Below are 16,562 nucleotides of genomic sequence, written 5' to 3'. Positions count from 1 at the left end.
AACTGTGACTCAGGGCCCCTGCCAGATGCTGAGGACACCAAGATGAATAACACTGGCCCTGCCCACAAAGACTTTGCAGGATCTTCAGGCGAGACCAACAAGAGCTGAGCATAGGGTAACTGCTACAGTGGGGGCCACAGGGCATTATAGGAAAAGGACACCCAACCCTGCCTTCCTGCATGGAGTCAGGGAAAGCTCCCAAGAAGGGGTGAGATCTAAGCAGAATCCACATAGATGAAAGGGAATGTTCGAGTTGAGGAGACAGAACGTAGTATAGGTAGAGAGAACAGAAGGACAGCCAAGACAGAACAGCAAGCCTGGGGCTGGACAACTAAATTGGGGCAGGTTCACAAGGGGCTTCGAAGCAGTCTGAATCTCAACCTACAGGCAACAAGCTCCACAGGGCTTTAAGCAAGCAGATGATAAGATGAAGGCTGCACGGGTGTGGAGAAAAGAAAGATCTGAGGACAAGCCCAGCTGGAGGCAGGAGGAGAAGCCGGGAGGCCTGAACTAAGGCTGTGGCAGTGGGCATGGAAGGGGAGGAGGGGTTCCAGAGGAAGGAAGGAGGGAGCGCAAGGTAGAACGGGTCAGAAGGCCTGGCTCTGAGCCTGGGCTCTCTAATCATTGGCTAGGGGACTCCGACCTACTAGTAGTTACTTAATACCTACCTACTCCACAGGGATGTTGGAGGATTGACTGGGATAAGCTAGGAGGTGAGAGAGGACCCTGAGAACTACACAGCCCAGCAGGAACACAGGCTGTCCACTCACCCCCAGCCAGCACTGCTGCATCTGTGGGCGCCTTACCACCAGCGGACTTCAAGTTACTCTCACAGGCACCTAAGTTTCCTCTGCTCACTTAACTTCTCTAATAGATGAGGGGCCTTTGGTGAATCTGGTCATCCTTCTCAACCTGGCTTTCTTTTCCATAAAATAAGAGAATTTAATTAGATGAAGTCTAGGGTCCCTTCCAGCTGGAAGTTCTAAAGTTTTGTTGTCTTATTCATCTTGTGACCCAACTTCCCTGGTAATAATTATTTGTCAAATGAAAAATTATTGAAGGAAGATTCATCAGTAGAAGAAAAACAAAAAAACTAAGGTAATGAATGACTGGCTCTGAAAACTAAGATAAAAAATGGCTTGAAGGGTCATGCTCCATTCAAAGATACAGTAATAAAAGTTGAAGGCGTTTTCACACCAAAAATTATTCTTCTATACAACATCTGTGCTCCCAAAAGTTTAAATTGTCAATAGCCTAGATATTTACCCAAGAAAACTAAACGATATGTCCACATAAAAACTAGCAAAGGAATGTTCATACCAGCTTTATTTGTAATAGCCAAAAACTGGAAACAACCTATATGTCCATCAAGAGGTAAATGGAACAGCAATTTGTGATATATCCATCAGAGAGAATACCACTCAGCAATAAAGAGGACCTAACTTTAGATACATGCAAAAGAAACGGATGAACCTTAAAATCATTATGCCAAAGGAAGCATCAAAGAATGGGAGAAAATATTAGCAAATCATCTATCTGATAAGGGACTGGTATCCAGAATTTATAAAGAACTCTTACAATTTCACACAAAAGATAAACAACTCAATTAAAAGAGGGACAAAGGAGTTAAATAGACATTTCTCTAAAGAAGATATACAAATGGCCAACAAGCATATGAAAAGATGCTCAACATCATTAGTCGTTAGAGAAATACAAGTCAAAACCACAATGAGATACCACTTTATACCCAGTAGGATGGCCATAATTTCAAAAAAAAGGAAAATAACAAGTGTTGACAAAGTTGTGGAGAAATTGGAGCCCTCATTTATTGCTGGTGAGAATGTAAAATGGTGCGGCCACTTTGGAAATTCCTCCATAACTCACACATACACTTAACATATGACTCCGCAATTCCACTCCAAGATACAGACTCAAAAGAACTGAAAACAGATGTTCAAGCAAAAACTTGTACACAAATCTTCATCGCAGCACTATTCACAATAGTCAAAAGGTGGAAACAACCCAATCTATCAACTGATGAATGGATAAACAAAATGTGGTCTATCCATGTGATGGAATATTCTTCAACAATAAAAAGGAATGAAGTACTGATTCATGCTACCACATGGACGAACCTTGAAAACATTATGCTAAGTGAGAGAAAGCCTGATACAAAAGGCCACATAGAATATGATTCCACTTATATGAAATGTCCAGAATAGGCAAATCCATAGATACAGATTCTGCCATAGAGACAGAAAGCAGAGTACTGGCTGCCAGGGGCCTGGGGGGAGGAGGGAACCTGGAATAACTGCTTAATGGAGGCAGGGTTTCTTTTTGAGGTAATGCGAATGTTCTGGACCTAGATAGTGGTAATGGTTACACAGCATAGTGAAAGTTCTTAATACTACTGAATTTCAAATAGTTAAAATAGTTAAAAAATGTGGATTTTATCACAATTTTCTAAAATATTATTTCCAAAAACATCATTATGCTGAGTGAAAGAAGCCAGGCAAGAAAAAGAGTACATACTGTGATACACTTTGTATAAAATTCTAGAAAATGCAAACTCATTTATAGTGATAGAGAGCAGATGAGTAGTTGCCTGAGAGGAAGAGAGCTAAGGGAAAGAGAGAAGGATAAATTATACAAGTCAGGAAGAAATTTTGGGAGGTGATAAAAATGTTTATTATCTTGATTTTTGATGGATGCTTTAATGTGCGCAGCTTAGTATACTTCAATTATACCTCTGTAAAATTGAAAAAAGAAAAAGAAAAGTTTGAAAAATTATCATTGGACCTTTAAATTCTTAGACAGTAAATTTCTATTTGAAATACACTGAGGAACTCACTGTTTAAAGGATCTTTACTGTAAACCCTTTTGAAGGTCAAATGCAAATAATCCTTTCCTGATTCACTGATTCTATTCAGTCTGGTTTTGACAGACAACGGTTTCTTTGAGCAAAAGATCATCTGTAACGATGTCTGCTAAGACTGTTCAAGAAGTGTGTCTGGTGGAGACGAAGCGAGTTTGATGTGGCCGTGGTTCAAATCAGGATTTCTTTTTGCTATTAATAGGAGCCTAAGACACTTTTCACCGTTGCTGAATCCTTGTTTTCTGAATTAGTTCAAAAATGGTCTGGTAGAACTTGGCAGACACTACTTTGCAAATCAAACTATCATATCTGTTATTATTTTAGCACATGCTGAGAGGATTACAAGTGTTTATATACTCTGTGAGCATCAAATTCAGGTCTTGCCTAACATGCATAACATGCAGAATAAGACAGTGAATCAAATGCCAGAGTCAGATTTGCTGGTGGAATGTAAATTGGGATATGGATTTCACAGCAAACCAAAAGGCAGACTCAAAGCTACAAGAAACTGAAAAAAAGAAACAGAAAAAAAAATGTTCTTAGTTGGATTGCTTAGTTTCTCTCAAATGAAATTGGACTTACGTTCAAATTTATTTCAGCAATTTTTTCCAGAGTATTTTCTTTTTAAGTGGTGGGTTTTCTGTAAATTATTTTGAGGGTGGATATTTACATAGACATGATATGATCAAATGAATTTACATAACATTCTCCCATCCCCACCCCAGCCCACCAGTTCTTTCATAAATAATATTTTTTTTAGCTTTGCTGAGTCCTTGTAAATTTGTGACTTGATTTCCTCATCTGTAAAATGGGCGGGGGGGGGGGGGAAATAACAGCATTACCTCACAGGACTATTGTTGGATTAAATGATTAAATGCGTTAAACACACATAAAGTGCTTAGAATAGTAGCTGGCACTCAAGAAGCACTCAATAAGTGTTAGTTGTTATCCTTGTTGCCTTTATTATTTAATTACACTTAATAACAATTACTTCATTACTGTTGTTCCCTTTTACAGATGAGGACACTGAGGCTCAGGGTTCGTGGTGGCGAAGCGGAACCTAGACCAGAGACATGCCTGCTGCTGATTCTCCTCAGTACTCCCCACCACCTTCCCCACCCTACATATTTTGTGCATGAAAATAAGAGGACCAATCTGGAAGAGGCAAAAATAGCTGTGTAACTTAAATCTGAAAAGCATGAACAAACGGGCAGTCAGAGACCAGCTCCAGGGCTCACCCAGTTTAGGCTTCAGGCAAGTCATCAGTCATTTTTAAAGTCAGCTTCATATAGTGATTTTGAAAAGGAAGATAAAAGGTTTTTGCAAAGAGTCAACATAGCTTCAAGAAGAAGCCTGAAAAATTGTGTGAGCTAGCAAAAATCACATTAGCATCCATTCACTGCCATTAGCGTTAAAAGGGATTTACATTCACTTTGTACGGACATTAAAAAGCACTGCAGGCCGTGACAGAATGCCCGCTGTAGGGGTTAACAGGGAAGCGGTGGGTCCATCAATTAAGTTCCCATCAAGTCAGGACTAGAAAAATCCAGAGGCCACAGATAATTTCTACAGACTGGTACAGTGCAAACATATGTGCAAGTCTGTCTGCTTTAACCTATATACTCAATCCAATCCATTCTAAAGTGATATTTAGTTATTGTTCCAGTTCCACATACTTCATCAAAGGGACTTTTTAAGAATATGGTCAAATTAAAAGATAAAACCACTAGATGAAAGTTTGTTGGGAAACGGGATGTTCAGAGGGTCCCACGGTGTCACTCCCATAGACAACGCACTCACCACGAAGAGAAAAATGTCCCATTATGAGGGAGACAAATGGCAGTGACCACCTTGACCAAGGGCTCAGACTTAGGGGAACGCATCACCCACTGCATGTCCTGGCCAAAATGCTCAACCTGAATCTGGCCATGAGGAAACCATAGACACATCCAAATCATTCTTCATTCTACAAGACAGCTAGCCTGGACTTTTCCACCATGAAGAACAGAAAAAGGCAGGTACGCTCGCTAAATCAAAAGAGACATCAGGAAAAAATGCGCCTGTGAACCTGAACCAGCAAGGGTTTTAAAAACAGCTAAATGAGACATTCTTCTGGAAATTAGAAAAAGTTAGAAATCTAGTATTTATTAGAAAAAATATTTAAAGTAAGACTAACTTCCTTAGATATGATAACAGAATTATGGTTATGCAACTTACTTTTGAATTGCTCAAATATATATATATATTTATTTATTTATTTATAGAGAAAGAGAGAGAGAGAGAAGAGAGCACACCTGAAAGAGCAAGGAAGAGCACAAATGCAGTTCCCCCCAAATCAAAGATTAATACAGTCAAAATTGTATCCTTGGTTGAAACAAATCTGAAGCAGAATGAGTGAGGGATGAGGCGGCAGAAGTGATCCCAGGCATTCCTGTTACTGGCTTGGGAATAAGAAGTGAAATGTGTTTGGTTTCCTATAAATAGAAATATTAGTTATCCTTTTACCTTAAAAGGTCCATCTTTATACCACAGCTTGAAGGGTGTCAAGAGGATGTTTCTGGGTATAAAAGGAGAATGAGTCTTGGGTTTTTCCTATTAAGGATCTGAAAAAAAGTCACCTTGAGCCACGATGAGCAGAGGAGAAAATGTGATGCTCACTTCTGTTTCGCAGGAAGGAGCAGACCTTGAGAAGCTCTGAAGGGACCCAGTCTACTCTAAGGGCAGAAAAACCAAGACGGGAGGGAGGATAACATACCCAAGGATGGTTTTAAAAATCCCCTTGAGGGATCTGAGAAGACTAGAGCCAGTGGATAAATGGTTAGTTTATGAATGGCCTCCATTTCCAGGCAGACAAAAGGGTAGCCTAAGCAGAAAATACAGTAGAGGGAAAAATGAGGATTCCTATCCCGGCCTGACCACTACCTCACTACGTGACCTTGAACAATTCACTTGACTTCTCTGATGCTCACTGGCCTTACCTAGCGAAACAGGAGGACTGGGCTACAGCAGCTCTCAGATGCCTTCCAGGTCTAAAACCTAAGGCTCTGAGGGGCAGTCCGGTCTTCAAGACAGGGCAGTGCCAATGTGTAAGGTCTATTCCTATCTTTGTTTTAAAATAGTTTTTTTAATCTTATTATAAAATGAATACAGGCTCACTGAAAATAAAAATAGAAAGTATAGAAAAAAAAGAAAAGACAAACGTCTATAATTGCACCACCCAGAGTTAGAACCACTGTTAACATCTTTATGTTTGTTCTTTAGATGTTTTTCCAGGCTTACAAGCCCCCCACACACCCAAACACATTTTTTTAAAAACATGAGATCCCTGTACACGTTATTTGTAACTTTTTTTTATTTAACAATATCATGTGGTTTGTATTCCATATTAATAAATTTAAGATAATGGCATCATTCTAATGGCTGAGTGGTACACGCCATTATACATGCACATGATTTAAACTGAGAAACATCTAGATGGTTTCTAATGTTTTGCTCTTTTAGAAAATGCTGCAACAAATATCCTTCTGTTCATCCTTATTATGTATATAACAAAGTCTATAAGTCAATATTTAATCACACAACTCATCTCCCTTTTTATGCAGAAAGTTACAAAAATATCTTTTCAAGTATGAAATAAAGGCTTTCCAGCACTCCAGGCTTTCAGTGACTCTGCTAGCCCAGGAGGACGCAGGGCCCCCAGGAGACCCGGTCCTGAGGAGGCTCTGGAAACATGTGGTCTCTTCAATTCAAGGAAGCCACACGGAAACCTGAGGCCCAGCTTTTGGACAACCAAGATCTCTTCGCAAAGTGTTTTCAGGTCTCGAGCTCTCGACAGTCTCTGCAGCCCACGTAGAATGACAGTGCGTCACTGTTTACGGAGCCGGAGCCTGAGTCTCGGCAGCAGCCAGGCTCCCAGAAGATGTCTGTAGGTTCCGCGTTTACATATCTGCCTCTAAAACCAACATCACCAAATATACTGCCATCTGCCTGTGTTTAAAACAATCCAGTTTAGACATGTGAAAATGATTGGATCTGTCTCCTGAATTGAAAACAGTGCTGTTTTTTGCAAACTCAAGTATTCACTGTAACATTCCAAAATGAGTGCTTTTATTTTAAAAAACTTCTATTAGAAAGCAATATAAAATGTCCTCCTTTTTACTGACATTAGCGTCTACTTTTCTGACTTAAAATTATGGTGCTGATCCAAATATTCTTTGCAAATATTGGAAAAGAGAAAAAAATCCTCTTTTTGTGGTTACTGTTGTTTTCATGAGTGAATGATCTCCCAAACATGTACTCACGTCCATGGCTAAAATGTCACTCATGTGGGATATATTCTCCATCACATATGTACAGGAGGAGAGGGGAGGCATTCTACACTGATGATCACTCACCAATATTCCTGGAGATTCACGTAAATTTAATTCTTGGAAGGAACTGCCATCGATCATTTCCAATCCCTGGAGAGGCTGGATTAGGAAGGTTAATTGGCTTGTCCAGGTCACCAGCTCCCAATCCAGGGTTTTCTTTTCCTTTCTGACTCTCCTTGTCAGAAACCCAATAATTAATTTAGAGCAAAAGTGCTCATTTTACACTTGACAACGCCAGGCAGGTCCTAAATCGTTCTATTCAATAATGAATTCAAAATAAACCAAAAGAAGTGACTTGGTGAAATCAATACGTCTTTAAAATATATATTACCTTGTCTAGTCCTTCAGTGTCATGACACTGGAGGTCAGGCTTAAGGGTGGGTCTAATAAGAGCCAAAAACATATTTGGGAGGGAGTCTATAGACAACTTGCAGAAGTGAAGAGTATTTAAGATGTCCAGACAGTGTGAGTGGAGGTTTCCACGTTTGGGCCAGAGCGGGAAGTAGTAACTGAAAAGTGAAGGGTCATTACTGTGATCGAGAGAAAGCAGGTGCAGAGAAAGGACAGGAGCAAATGGCCCTGGTGCATCCTTAAAGCAAATACCCACATGAAAGAAGGGAAAAGTGGCGTGAAAACCATCTTCATGGGGTGACGACCACCCCCCAAACACACGCCTGACCCTCGGCCTTTTGTTTCTGAACACGTGGAAAGATTTATTCGGCAAACCTAGCTACAAGTTATTAACACGTCCTCATGCAAGTTGCTTAAACGGCTCCCTTTGTGCTCATAAAGCACATTCGCAGCAATGTGTACCATCTCCCTGACTGATCTGCTGTCAGCGAGTTGGAAAAGTTGCCTTGTAAACCATCAGGGACTTATTTATCTTAGATTCCAGCAGGAATCTAGGAAAGAGGAGGATCAATTAACTTGGCTGTAACTTCTGCCGCTGTAAAGACTTTATCATATTAGATGGAAACCAAATATTGGGGGGAGGGGGAGTCCTTCCCTTCCACCTCCTCCTCAAACAGCTGGCAGTGATGACTTGTCCCCAAACTTGCTGTCTGTAAATGTCAAAGACTGAAACCCTAGTTGGGTGGAATTTAAACAGTGACCACCCACTGAGCCAGACAAAATATCAGCCCACTGCCGACACCTCCTTGGTGGTGATTCAAAATGCACCTTCTTAATTAAAGTCGGGATATCCCAGTCTTCTCACTGGTAGGAACAAGCAAAGTCAGGCTTCCAGGATAACACATATATCACAATGATCCTACCAGGCTCATTAACCAGAAGGGAATTGCCCTGGGCTCCTTTCTACAAACCACTAATTCCTGCCTTTGCCCTGATTCTGGAATATGGATCACTTTACTTTCTGCAAAACTGTTCAGTGTGCTACCCTAAACCCAGCTACCAGCCACTCACACCAGCTGTGGAGACACAGCAACTTTCCCTGTTAAACTAGATAAAATAATATCAGTTAGACCCTCGCAAACAAGGTAATTACTGTGGCAGGAAGTAAAAATCAGATTAAGTGGGATTTTGTGGCACAGGAGACCCCTTCAGGCATTTGTCTGGAAGGGGGACCAGGGTGGATGAAGGGAGGATGGAGCCCTGCCTCTGAATTTCTCTTTGGAGCTTTAACTCCACCATCTCAAGCTTCTTCCATTCTTGCTTTCCATGTTTAGTTCAGTCCATTTTAATTCTATCCCTTGATTAGACCCTTATTCCCAACATTTTGTGGATTCTTGTTTATCAAAGCTGTGAACTGAGCTGTATTGGTTTGTTTACTTGAGGACTAGCTGTTGTGTGCAGAGAAGAAATACTAGTTTAACTGGAGTCAAGAACCTACAGCCACAAGAAAAATAAATCAGATTGAGAGAGAGAAACTGGATAATGCGAGATCATTTCACTCTGAGTCAGTCCTGGGGGGTTTTCTCCCCACCGGTAACTATTAAGGACAGACAAGGAGATCTTAACAGATCAGAGTCCACATTCCAATGGACAGACTTGGGCTTATAAAATTATTAATTTGATAAGCTGCTAAGGACGTAGCAGAAGAATAAGTGGATAGAAGAATAAAATGGGTGATAAAATTTTTCTTCTCTTCTTTCCCCTACAGCACTGGCATTAGAACAGCTCTGTGCGCACCATATGTATAGTCATTTTCCATGACTAATGGGAATAATGCACTGCATTTCATAATACTGATCTCTTTGGCAATTTGAGAAAAACTCATAACTGGATGGCTACACTTACTATCTAAAAATACTTATCACAACAAACCCTCAAGCAAAATTTCTTTAAAAAAAAAAAAAAGTACCCTTAAGAGGCTTTCTAGAGAAGCACAGAAACTTTTCAGAATGCTAAGGCAAGAACCACCCTCTCTCCTCCCCTGTTTTGGGTAAATGCTTAATCCTCTCAGATGTTTTCTCCTGTCGAATGCTTGTCTTACGTGCAGTTTAAGATGGTGTTTAAAATTTTCAACATTCCTTCTACAAGTGGATCCCTGTTTCCCCTAAAAATGGACTCAAACTGATGTTAGAAACTGGCACAGATGTTAGAAATTCCATCCTCTTTCCAGAAAAGGACCAAGTGTGAATGTGAGGTAATGTCCCTTTTTGGCAAGTTCTTATTTCCTCCCCGATTCTCGATGTAATTGTCTGCATGCCCATCAAAGTGAGTGGACATCACACATAACTTGCCTGCAAATCACTCCCTGAGAGTTACGTGGAGGTGCTTCCAAATGCAGAACGTGTGTAAAATTATCTGCAATCAGAGTGACTCCTTCTAACACTGTCTGAACTGCGCCAGGGGAGCACTTTGTGCTGAAAGCAGTCAGCCAGCGTCCTAATGCTATGCAGAAGACTATAAACTATAGAAATCAAAACTAGATTTTAATTTTCATAAGCCACAAGTACATGCAGGTAACACTAGCTATCAAATGCTAACCCAAAACTTTTTCTATTTTTATAATTGATTTTTATTCATTGCTTGTCAAAATAATCTGGAAAGGAAAAAATAAGTCATCTATACTCAACTTAAATATGCCCCTTCATGTCACGCACTAGCCAGGAATATTTTGCTGGAAATCAAATAATTTTAGGAAAATCGCCTATGTGTTCACTTCATAGAAATTGTGTGTGTGCTTGTTTGGTTAATTTTCACCATGATTAGTGGCACACTTGGTAACTGACTCCAACATTTCACACAGAGTTGAGTGGTACTGTTTTCATTCCGAAGAGAACTTTAAAACTTACAACCTAAAATTTAAATTTCTGATGTTCAACAAGGTTCATAAATAACTTCTTATAAATCAAGAACTAGGTTTGACTTTAAAGCACAAAATTAAAACATAAAATACTTTTGGAAATAAAATATTGTGAATGTTTGAGGAGATAACTCTTTATAAAACATTCGCCAACACACACTGTTTCTTTACTTCTGATAGTATGGAAAATGTAGGTACTTTAAATCCTCAAATTATCCCAATTCCCTAAACTCATCCCAGATCTCTTCCTAAGGTGTTATTTATATTTCTCATTGCCCGTATGTCTTATATAATGATTTACATTTATTCAATAATACCTCCATATTGGCCAACTTAGAGAATGCATGTTTAAAACAAAGATCTTACAAGATATTAGTTATACGTGTCTAAACATGACCGATAACCCTTATAGGTAAAGCCAATAATGGCCAGGGGTCGGGGATTAACAAGAGCAGAAAAGTCATGGACAGTTCTTGACTGAAGCTAAGAATGCAATAATAAGAAAACTAAATATACCTGAGTAGAACAAAGGCACTTGACAGAAATTAACTTTCGATGCAATCTTCATAAGGACCGAGGCTGTCTTCCACAAAACAAACACCAAAATCAGTCTCATTATTCATCATCACACTTGATGTGTTTAGTTACTTAAATGCAGTAGATAGCAGTTCTCTTAAGACCCAATATAGCGTACATGAATAGGAATCGGTTTGCATTGTGATCATGACTATTATTTTAACAAAGTCCTTGACTTAACCCAAAATGAAAGCTGTTATTAAGAAATGAAAAAATTTTGTAATTCTTAAACGCTATGCAACACGAAGAAGATTGCTATCTTCATCATTTGAAAGAAATCAAAACGTCTCCTCTTATGAATTACTTAATAACATCACTAAAATAACTAAAGAAAATGCAGGTTCCCCAATAAAATACATTTAATATTCGATCCACTAGAGGAGAATTTCATCCACAGTTCTAGCTCACAAAATTCCCCAAATCAAGAGGCAGACAACTTATTTTGCGGCTGAGGGCAATCTCTTCGCTACATTTTCTCAAAGATGGCTGATGCAAACAGCATCTCAGAACTACACAAAAATGGTTGCTCAGATTAAATTATGCAAACGTAGTTTCAAAATAAGCTGCTCAAGTTTCAGCGCATTAACGTTGGACCTGCAAAGCATTTGCCATGTTACGCCCGGTTCCAGCGGAATTTCAGTGGGTACTGAAAGGAGCGAAAACCCCAAATCATCCTTATAAAGAAAAACTTTGAAACATAAGCGCACAAACATCAAATCCCACAGGGACATTCACCAGCCCTAGACCTGACCCCTGAACACAGATCTGTCACTAACGCAAAACAGGGCAAAGCCATCAGGCATTTCTTGAGATCTCATCCTGGACTGCAAGCAGAAAGGCCATCTTCGAAAAGCCTCAGTATTATCTATTAAAGTAAGATAGTCCAGAGACGGGATTTTCAAAATGGGGATGAATTTATAGGGTAAATTATTAAATAAGGTAACTGAAATACACTTTAACTGATCCATTTTCCACAAAATGGCATTTATTTTCAACCAGGCAACATTTCATAATCAGACACCCATCTAGAAAAATTTTTCTGTGGACATAAAATTCCTAGTTTTTTCCTAATTAAAAGTAAATGATAGGAAAATGCAGGGTGATTACAATACTAAAGCAATTCAGTAAACTTCATGTGCAGCCTAATCTGAAGCCACATGACACTGGTAAGGTAAGAAACACATTAGATGTCTCCCAATTAATAATTGGTCATTTAGGGTTTTTTAGTAAATAAACTTAGGTTTTAAACACTTTTTTCTCTGTTGACATATTTATATTAAGGACTAAAGAGAAATTTTCAAGTAATGATGTACTTAAACTGTCAATCAGATTTAGTAAGTCAGCTGAAATAATTTGCAAAACAATAGGAACAGAATAACAATATAAAATATTTTCATTTTCAAATGTTGGAAACTTGTTAGTAGTTGAAAGTTATATAAAATGAAACTAAAGCGAAGAGTTGTCATAAATGGAGTTTTCCTTTTCTACCAGTCAAAAAATAAGGAACCATTTTGTTCTGAAATATGATACCAGCGTCCTCTGATATCAAACTTGAATTTTCACAACTCTGTTATTGTCAGTCTTAAAAGCAATATTTAAATGCCATTTACACCCCATCACTGGTGATTTCTCTTACTATACTTTCATAAGTTTATATAACTCAGAGCATCAATACAGCAGCGCTGGAAAACCTCCGCTCTGTTCCATACGATTGATTTTGCTGTGCTCGTGTGTATTTCTCTAGTTTCGTCAGTTTCGTCCCAAGTATTCATCATTCAGACTTTCTCCTACACTTCTTAAACTAGTTTTGAGGACTTTAAGACAGGCTGAGGAAATCCTTAAGAAAATGAAGATCCTTCAAACAAGTCAACATTCTAGGCCTTCAACTGTCAAACAAAATCTCGAAAAGAATGAACAAAACATCACCATCTTACTTTTATGGCCCCCAAATGAGCCAGAAGAACTTCTCAGAGCCTTGTTGACCACCCCCAACCTACTCACGCGTTGGGAAGGCCGACTCTGAAAATTTGCGACCCAAGTCGCACAGTTCACCTGAATCACAAGACGGTAACATTAACGGTAAACGGTTGCGCAGCTAAGAACTCTTCGGAAGGGCCTTCTTGAAAAGTGTAAACGCTTCTTTCAAGACAAAGCAAAATGTGTTGTTTACAAACTTCAGGGGCCCATGAAGGATGGTTTCTTCCTGGCGGCATTTGACTTACACCCCCTCACGCGCACACACACACTCGCGCGCTGTTCTCCATACATTCCATCGGCCTCTTGGGACCAGAAAGATGAAATAGACCCTGTGGTCCATTTCCCCCCACTTTGAGCTACTTTAGTTCAAAATATCCAGTAATATCCCTGAAGAGAAGAGAAAGGAGATAAGGAAAAAAGAAAATTATTTTCCCCACATAACTTGGCTTCCCTCACCCCAACCTCACAAACAGCCAGAAGGAGACCGACTTTGCCGAGAGGACAAGAGAACTTCAAACGCCAGGAGGCCGAGCGCAGTTTAGCAGGGACAGGAGAGATGAAGCCACAGAAGGGGGCGCCCGGGGCGTGTCCCCCAAGCGCACCCCCGGTCCCCGCTCCCCTCTCCTTCCTCTTACTTTTGGATGATCTGGGGTAGGCCGGCTTGGGGCGGCGGCGGCGGCGGCGGCGGCGGCGGCTGCATCCCTCGCGGGCCGGGGGGCGCTGGAGGCGCCGGGGCACCGGGCACGCTGCGGGCATCTCTGTCCGGTTGCTCGAGGCCGCTGGTGTCCGCGTCCTGGCTCATGGCTGCGGCCAGCACCATATGAGGCGAGACCGGCCCCGGCTCGCGGCAGGAGAGCGCAAGCGAAGGGCGGCCCCGGGGCACCGGCGCTCACTGGCCGGGGTCCCCGTGCCCAGTCCCCTTGTCCTTCCCGGTGGCGCGGGGAGGAGACGCGAGGGGCGGGGAGGAGGCAGTCCCGGCGGCGCCGCCTCCTCCTCCTCCTCCCGCCGGTCCCACTCTCCCGGCCGGGCCCCGCGGGGGTGGGGGACAGGGGGCGTTTCCCGGCCGGCGGGAGCGGCTCTGCTGCCCGGGGCTGCTAGGCGCCGGTGAGGTCCGGAGAGCTCTGCCCGCTGACCGCGGGCGCGGCGAGCGGGGAGGGAGCGTGGCGTGTGGCACCGGCCACCGTGCGCCCTCAGGGTCCCAGGCCGGGCGCTCCGCTGGGCAGCTGAACCGCGTGAGACGGCGAGACGCACGCCAGCCCGCCGCCGGCTGCCCAGCTCTCGCCTCTCCCGGGAGCGGGGCGGCCTCGGGGCTGTCCCTAGGGACGGCGCGCGCAGCCTCTCGCCCTCCTGCCAAGAGCGGCGGACGGAGCGCGCCCGGGGCGTCCGCGCGCATCGCCAGTGCGAAGCGCGCCGGGCTTGGCACCTTCCCGCGGCCGGAGCCCGGCCCCGCGAGGGAAAAGCCCCGACCCTCCCCCTGGTCGGTGGGCCTTGTAATCCCGGTCTTAGATGACCAGGCCCTAGGAATCTCCAAATTGGCAGTTCCAGCTGTTGATTTCAGGGGTCCCCAGAGGCAGCCGGTGGGGCTGCCGTGGTTTCTCTTCCTTTTTTCCCCTGTCTTCTCTAAAAGACCCGCCACGATTTCACGAACGCAAAGACAAAACCAAGCATACGCTTTATTCTTGTTATTTATTGGCGAAATCTCAGTGGAAAGGTAAAGAATGACAAGGAGAGAGATCACCGACATCGCGCAGCCACCACCACCGCCTCTAAAGCTCTGTTCGTTGCCTGGGAGCCCGTGTGCGCCAGTTCACCTGCACACGTCGGTTCACGCCTGTGGATACGCGCATCCTGCGCTGGGAGCCACCTTGCAAGGTGCAGCTTAACGTCCTGGCTCGCGGCTGGAGGTGTCGGGACGCACCTGGTGCCGCAGAAACATTTATGCGCCGGGCAAAGTGGTTACCCTAGAGATCCTTACCGTCCCTCCGGCGTACGGACATCCTGCATCCTGTCACGGGCAGCCCCGGGAAGCCAGGAAAAGCGTCCCTTGGGTGCTTTGGAAACCAGAGAGCACGCCAGGGTGCCCCACGGCCTGGAAAGAAGTTTACTGAGGGTCTCAAGCCCATCCGTGTCCTCCTCTCGCGGCCACGCGGAGGAATACTCTGGAGATGGGTTCTCTGGGACCTGGCAACTAATTGAAATTCCTGAAAGATGCTTTCTTCTCTCCCTAGACTGTGAGTTTCTGTCAACTTCCCCACCAGCGTCAGGAAGCTTAGGCGCCCTTGATTTCTGTCGTCCTACCTAGATCTTTCCCCTTCTTCCCTCTCTCCTACAGATAAAATGTCCTGTCCACTTTCTGTCTTCCTTCCTCTCTCTCTCTCTGCTCCTACAGATAAGATGATACATCAATTACTTGTATTCATAAAGATTATTAAAATTCACAAAATTGCATCTCACCAAAAAGAACAGGTAAAGAGGTAGTGATTGTTGTCCCCATTTCACAAATGAGTCATCATCAGCGTGATTTGTCCGACTGTACATGGTTAGTAAGGGGCCATGCCAAAAAGAGGCTTCTCAGGCTCTCTGAGAGGTTGCTTCATCATCCTTAGTTTCTATCACTAAAGTCCTGAATACAGTTTCCATAAAACTCCTCGTCCCACCGGCCCCCACCTTCTTGGTTGAGAGAAATTACCTGAAGTTAACATTGCACCTCTCCCAGAAACTAATTTTTAAAACTTTCCATATGCTTGCATTAAAATGTCCCTCTGAGAATCGTCCGAAACCTTTGCGAAAAGGGCTTTGCAGTCAAAAAGAGATCTGTTCTTACCAGCAGAGGCTTATAAACTGACTCAACCTCTCCGAGTGTCAGTTATCAAATATGCAAGTTGGCAGTGATGAGACCCCAGCTTGCACAGTTGCTGTTAGGACTACACATAGTGTATCTTGCATATTTGGTGTGGGAGATATTCAATTCGGCAGTTATTATAAATGTGATTCCTAATATTCCAACGGTGTAGCCAAATAGAACAACGGATCTCAAACTACAGGAAGCTGAGTGCCTGGCAGTCACAATATTGATATAACTAAATCCATCCCCATAACCTTTCTACTGGCAGAAAAGAAAGACTATATTCTATGAATGCAGCTATCTACATCTCAAAAATATCGTGTTAGCATATGGGACAAAATAATAACAGTGGGTAAACCTAGGTATTCATTAAGCTTTCCTTGCATCCTTTCTGTAAGTTTGAAAATTTCAAAATAAAAAAAATTGAAGAAATTAATAATTCACAAGGTGTTTTCCAGAAATCCCATTCCCATGATTATAGCTTAATATTTGCAATTTATGTGTTATGTACCACCTGAAATTCGAATGGAAGCCGATGCGAAGGGAGAGGGGAATGCTGCAGCGTAACCCTAAAGCTGGTTCCTGCCCTACCTCAAATCCCCACAGAATGGTGTCCAGGATTGTCTCCAACAAGCATTTCCATTTTGCCAC

General features: G+C 42.5%; 1 protein-coding gene across 1 annotated transcript in view; it reads right to left on the bottom strand.

Annotated features, from left to right (window-relative positions):
* Positions 1-14,338, bottom strand: part of RBM20 (RNA binding motif protein 20) — a 189,899-nt gene extending 175,561 nt beyond the window's left edge. Inside the window, 1 exon segment of the mRNA XM_046654235.1 lies at positions 13,702-14,338. Within this exon segment, the coding sequence (XP_046510191.1) occupies positions 13,702-13,886 (185 nt within the window). The 5' untranslated portion in view covers positions 13,887-14,338.
* Between the last annotated feature and the right edge of the window lie 2,224 nt (positions 14,339-16,562).

The sequence above is a fragment of the Equus quagga genome, chromosome 2, assembly GCF_021613505.1.
Source record: "Equus quagga isolate Etosha38 chromosome 2, UCLA_HA_Equagga_1.0, whole genome shotgun sequence".
In the NCBI taxonomy this organism is placed as follows: Eukaryota; Metazoa; Chordata; class Mammalia; order Perissodactyla; family Equidae; genus Equus; species Equus quagga.
The sequence above is the reverse complement of the archived record's forward strand: the minus strand, read 5'-3'. Positions and strand labels throughout refer to the sequence as shown.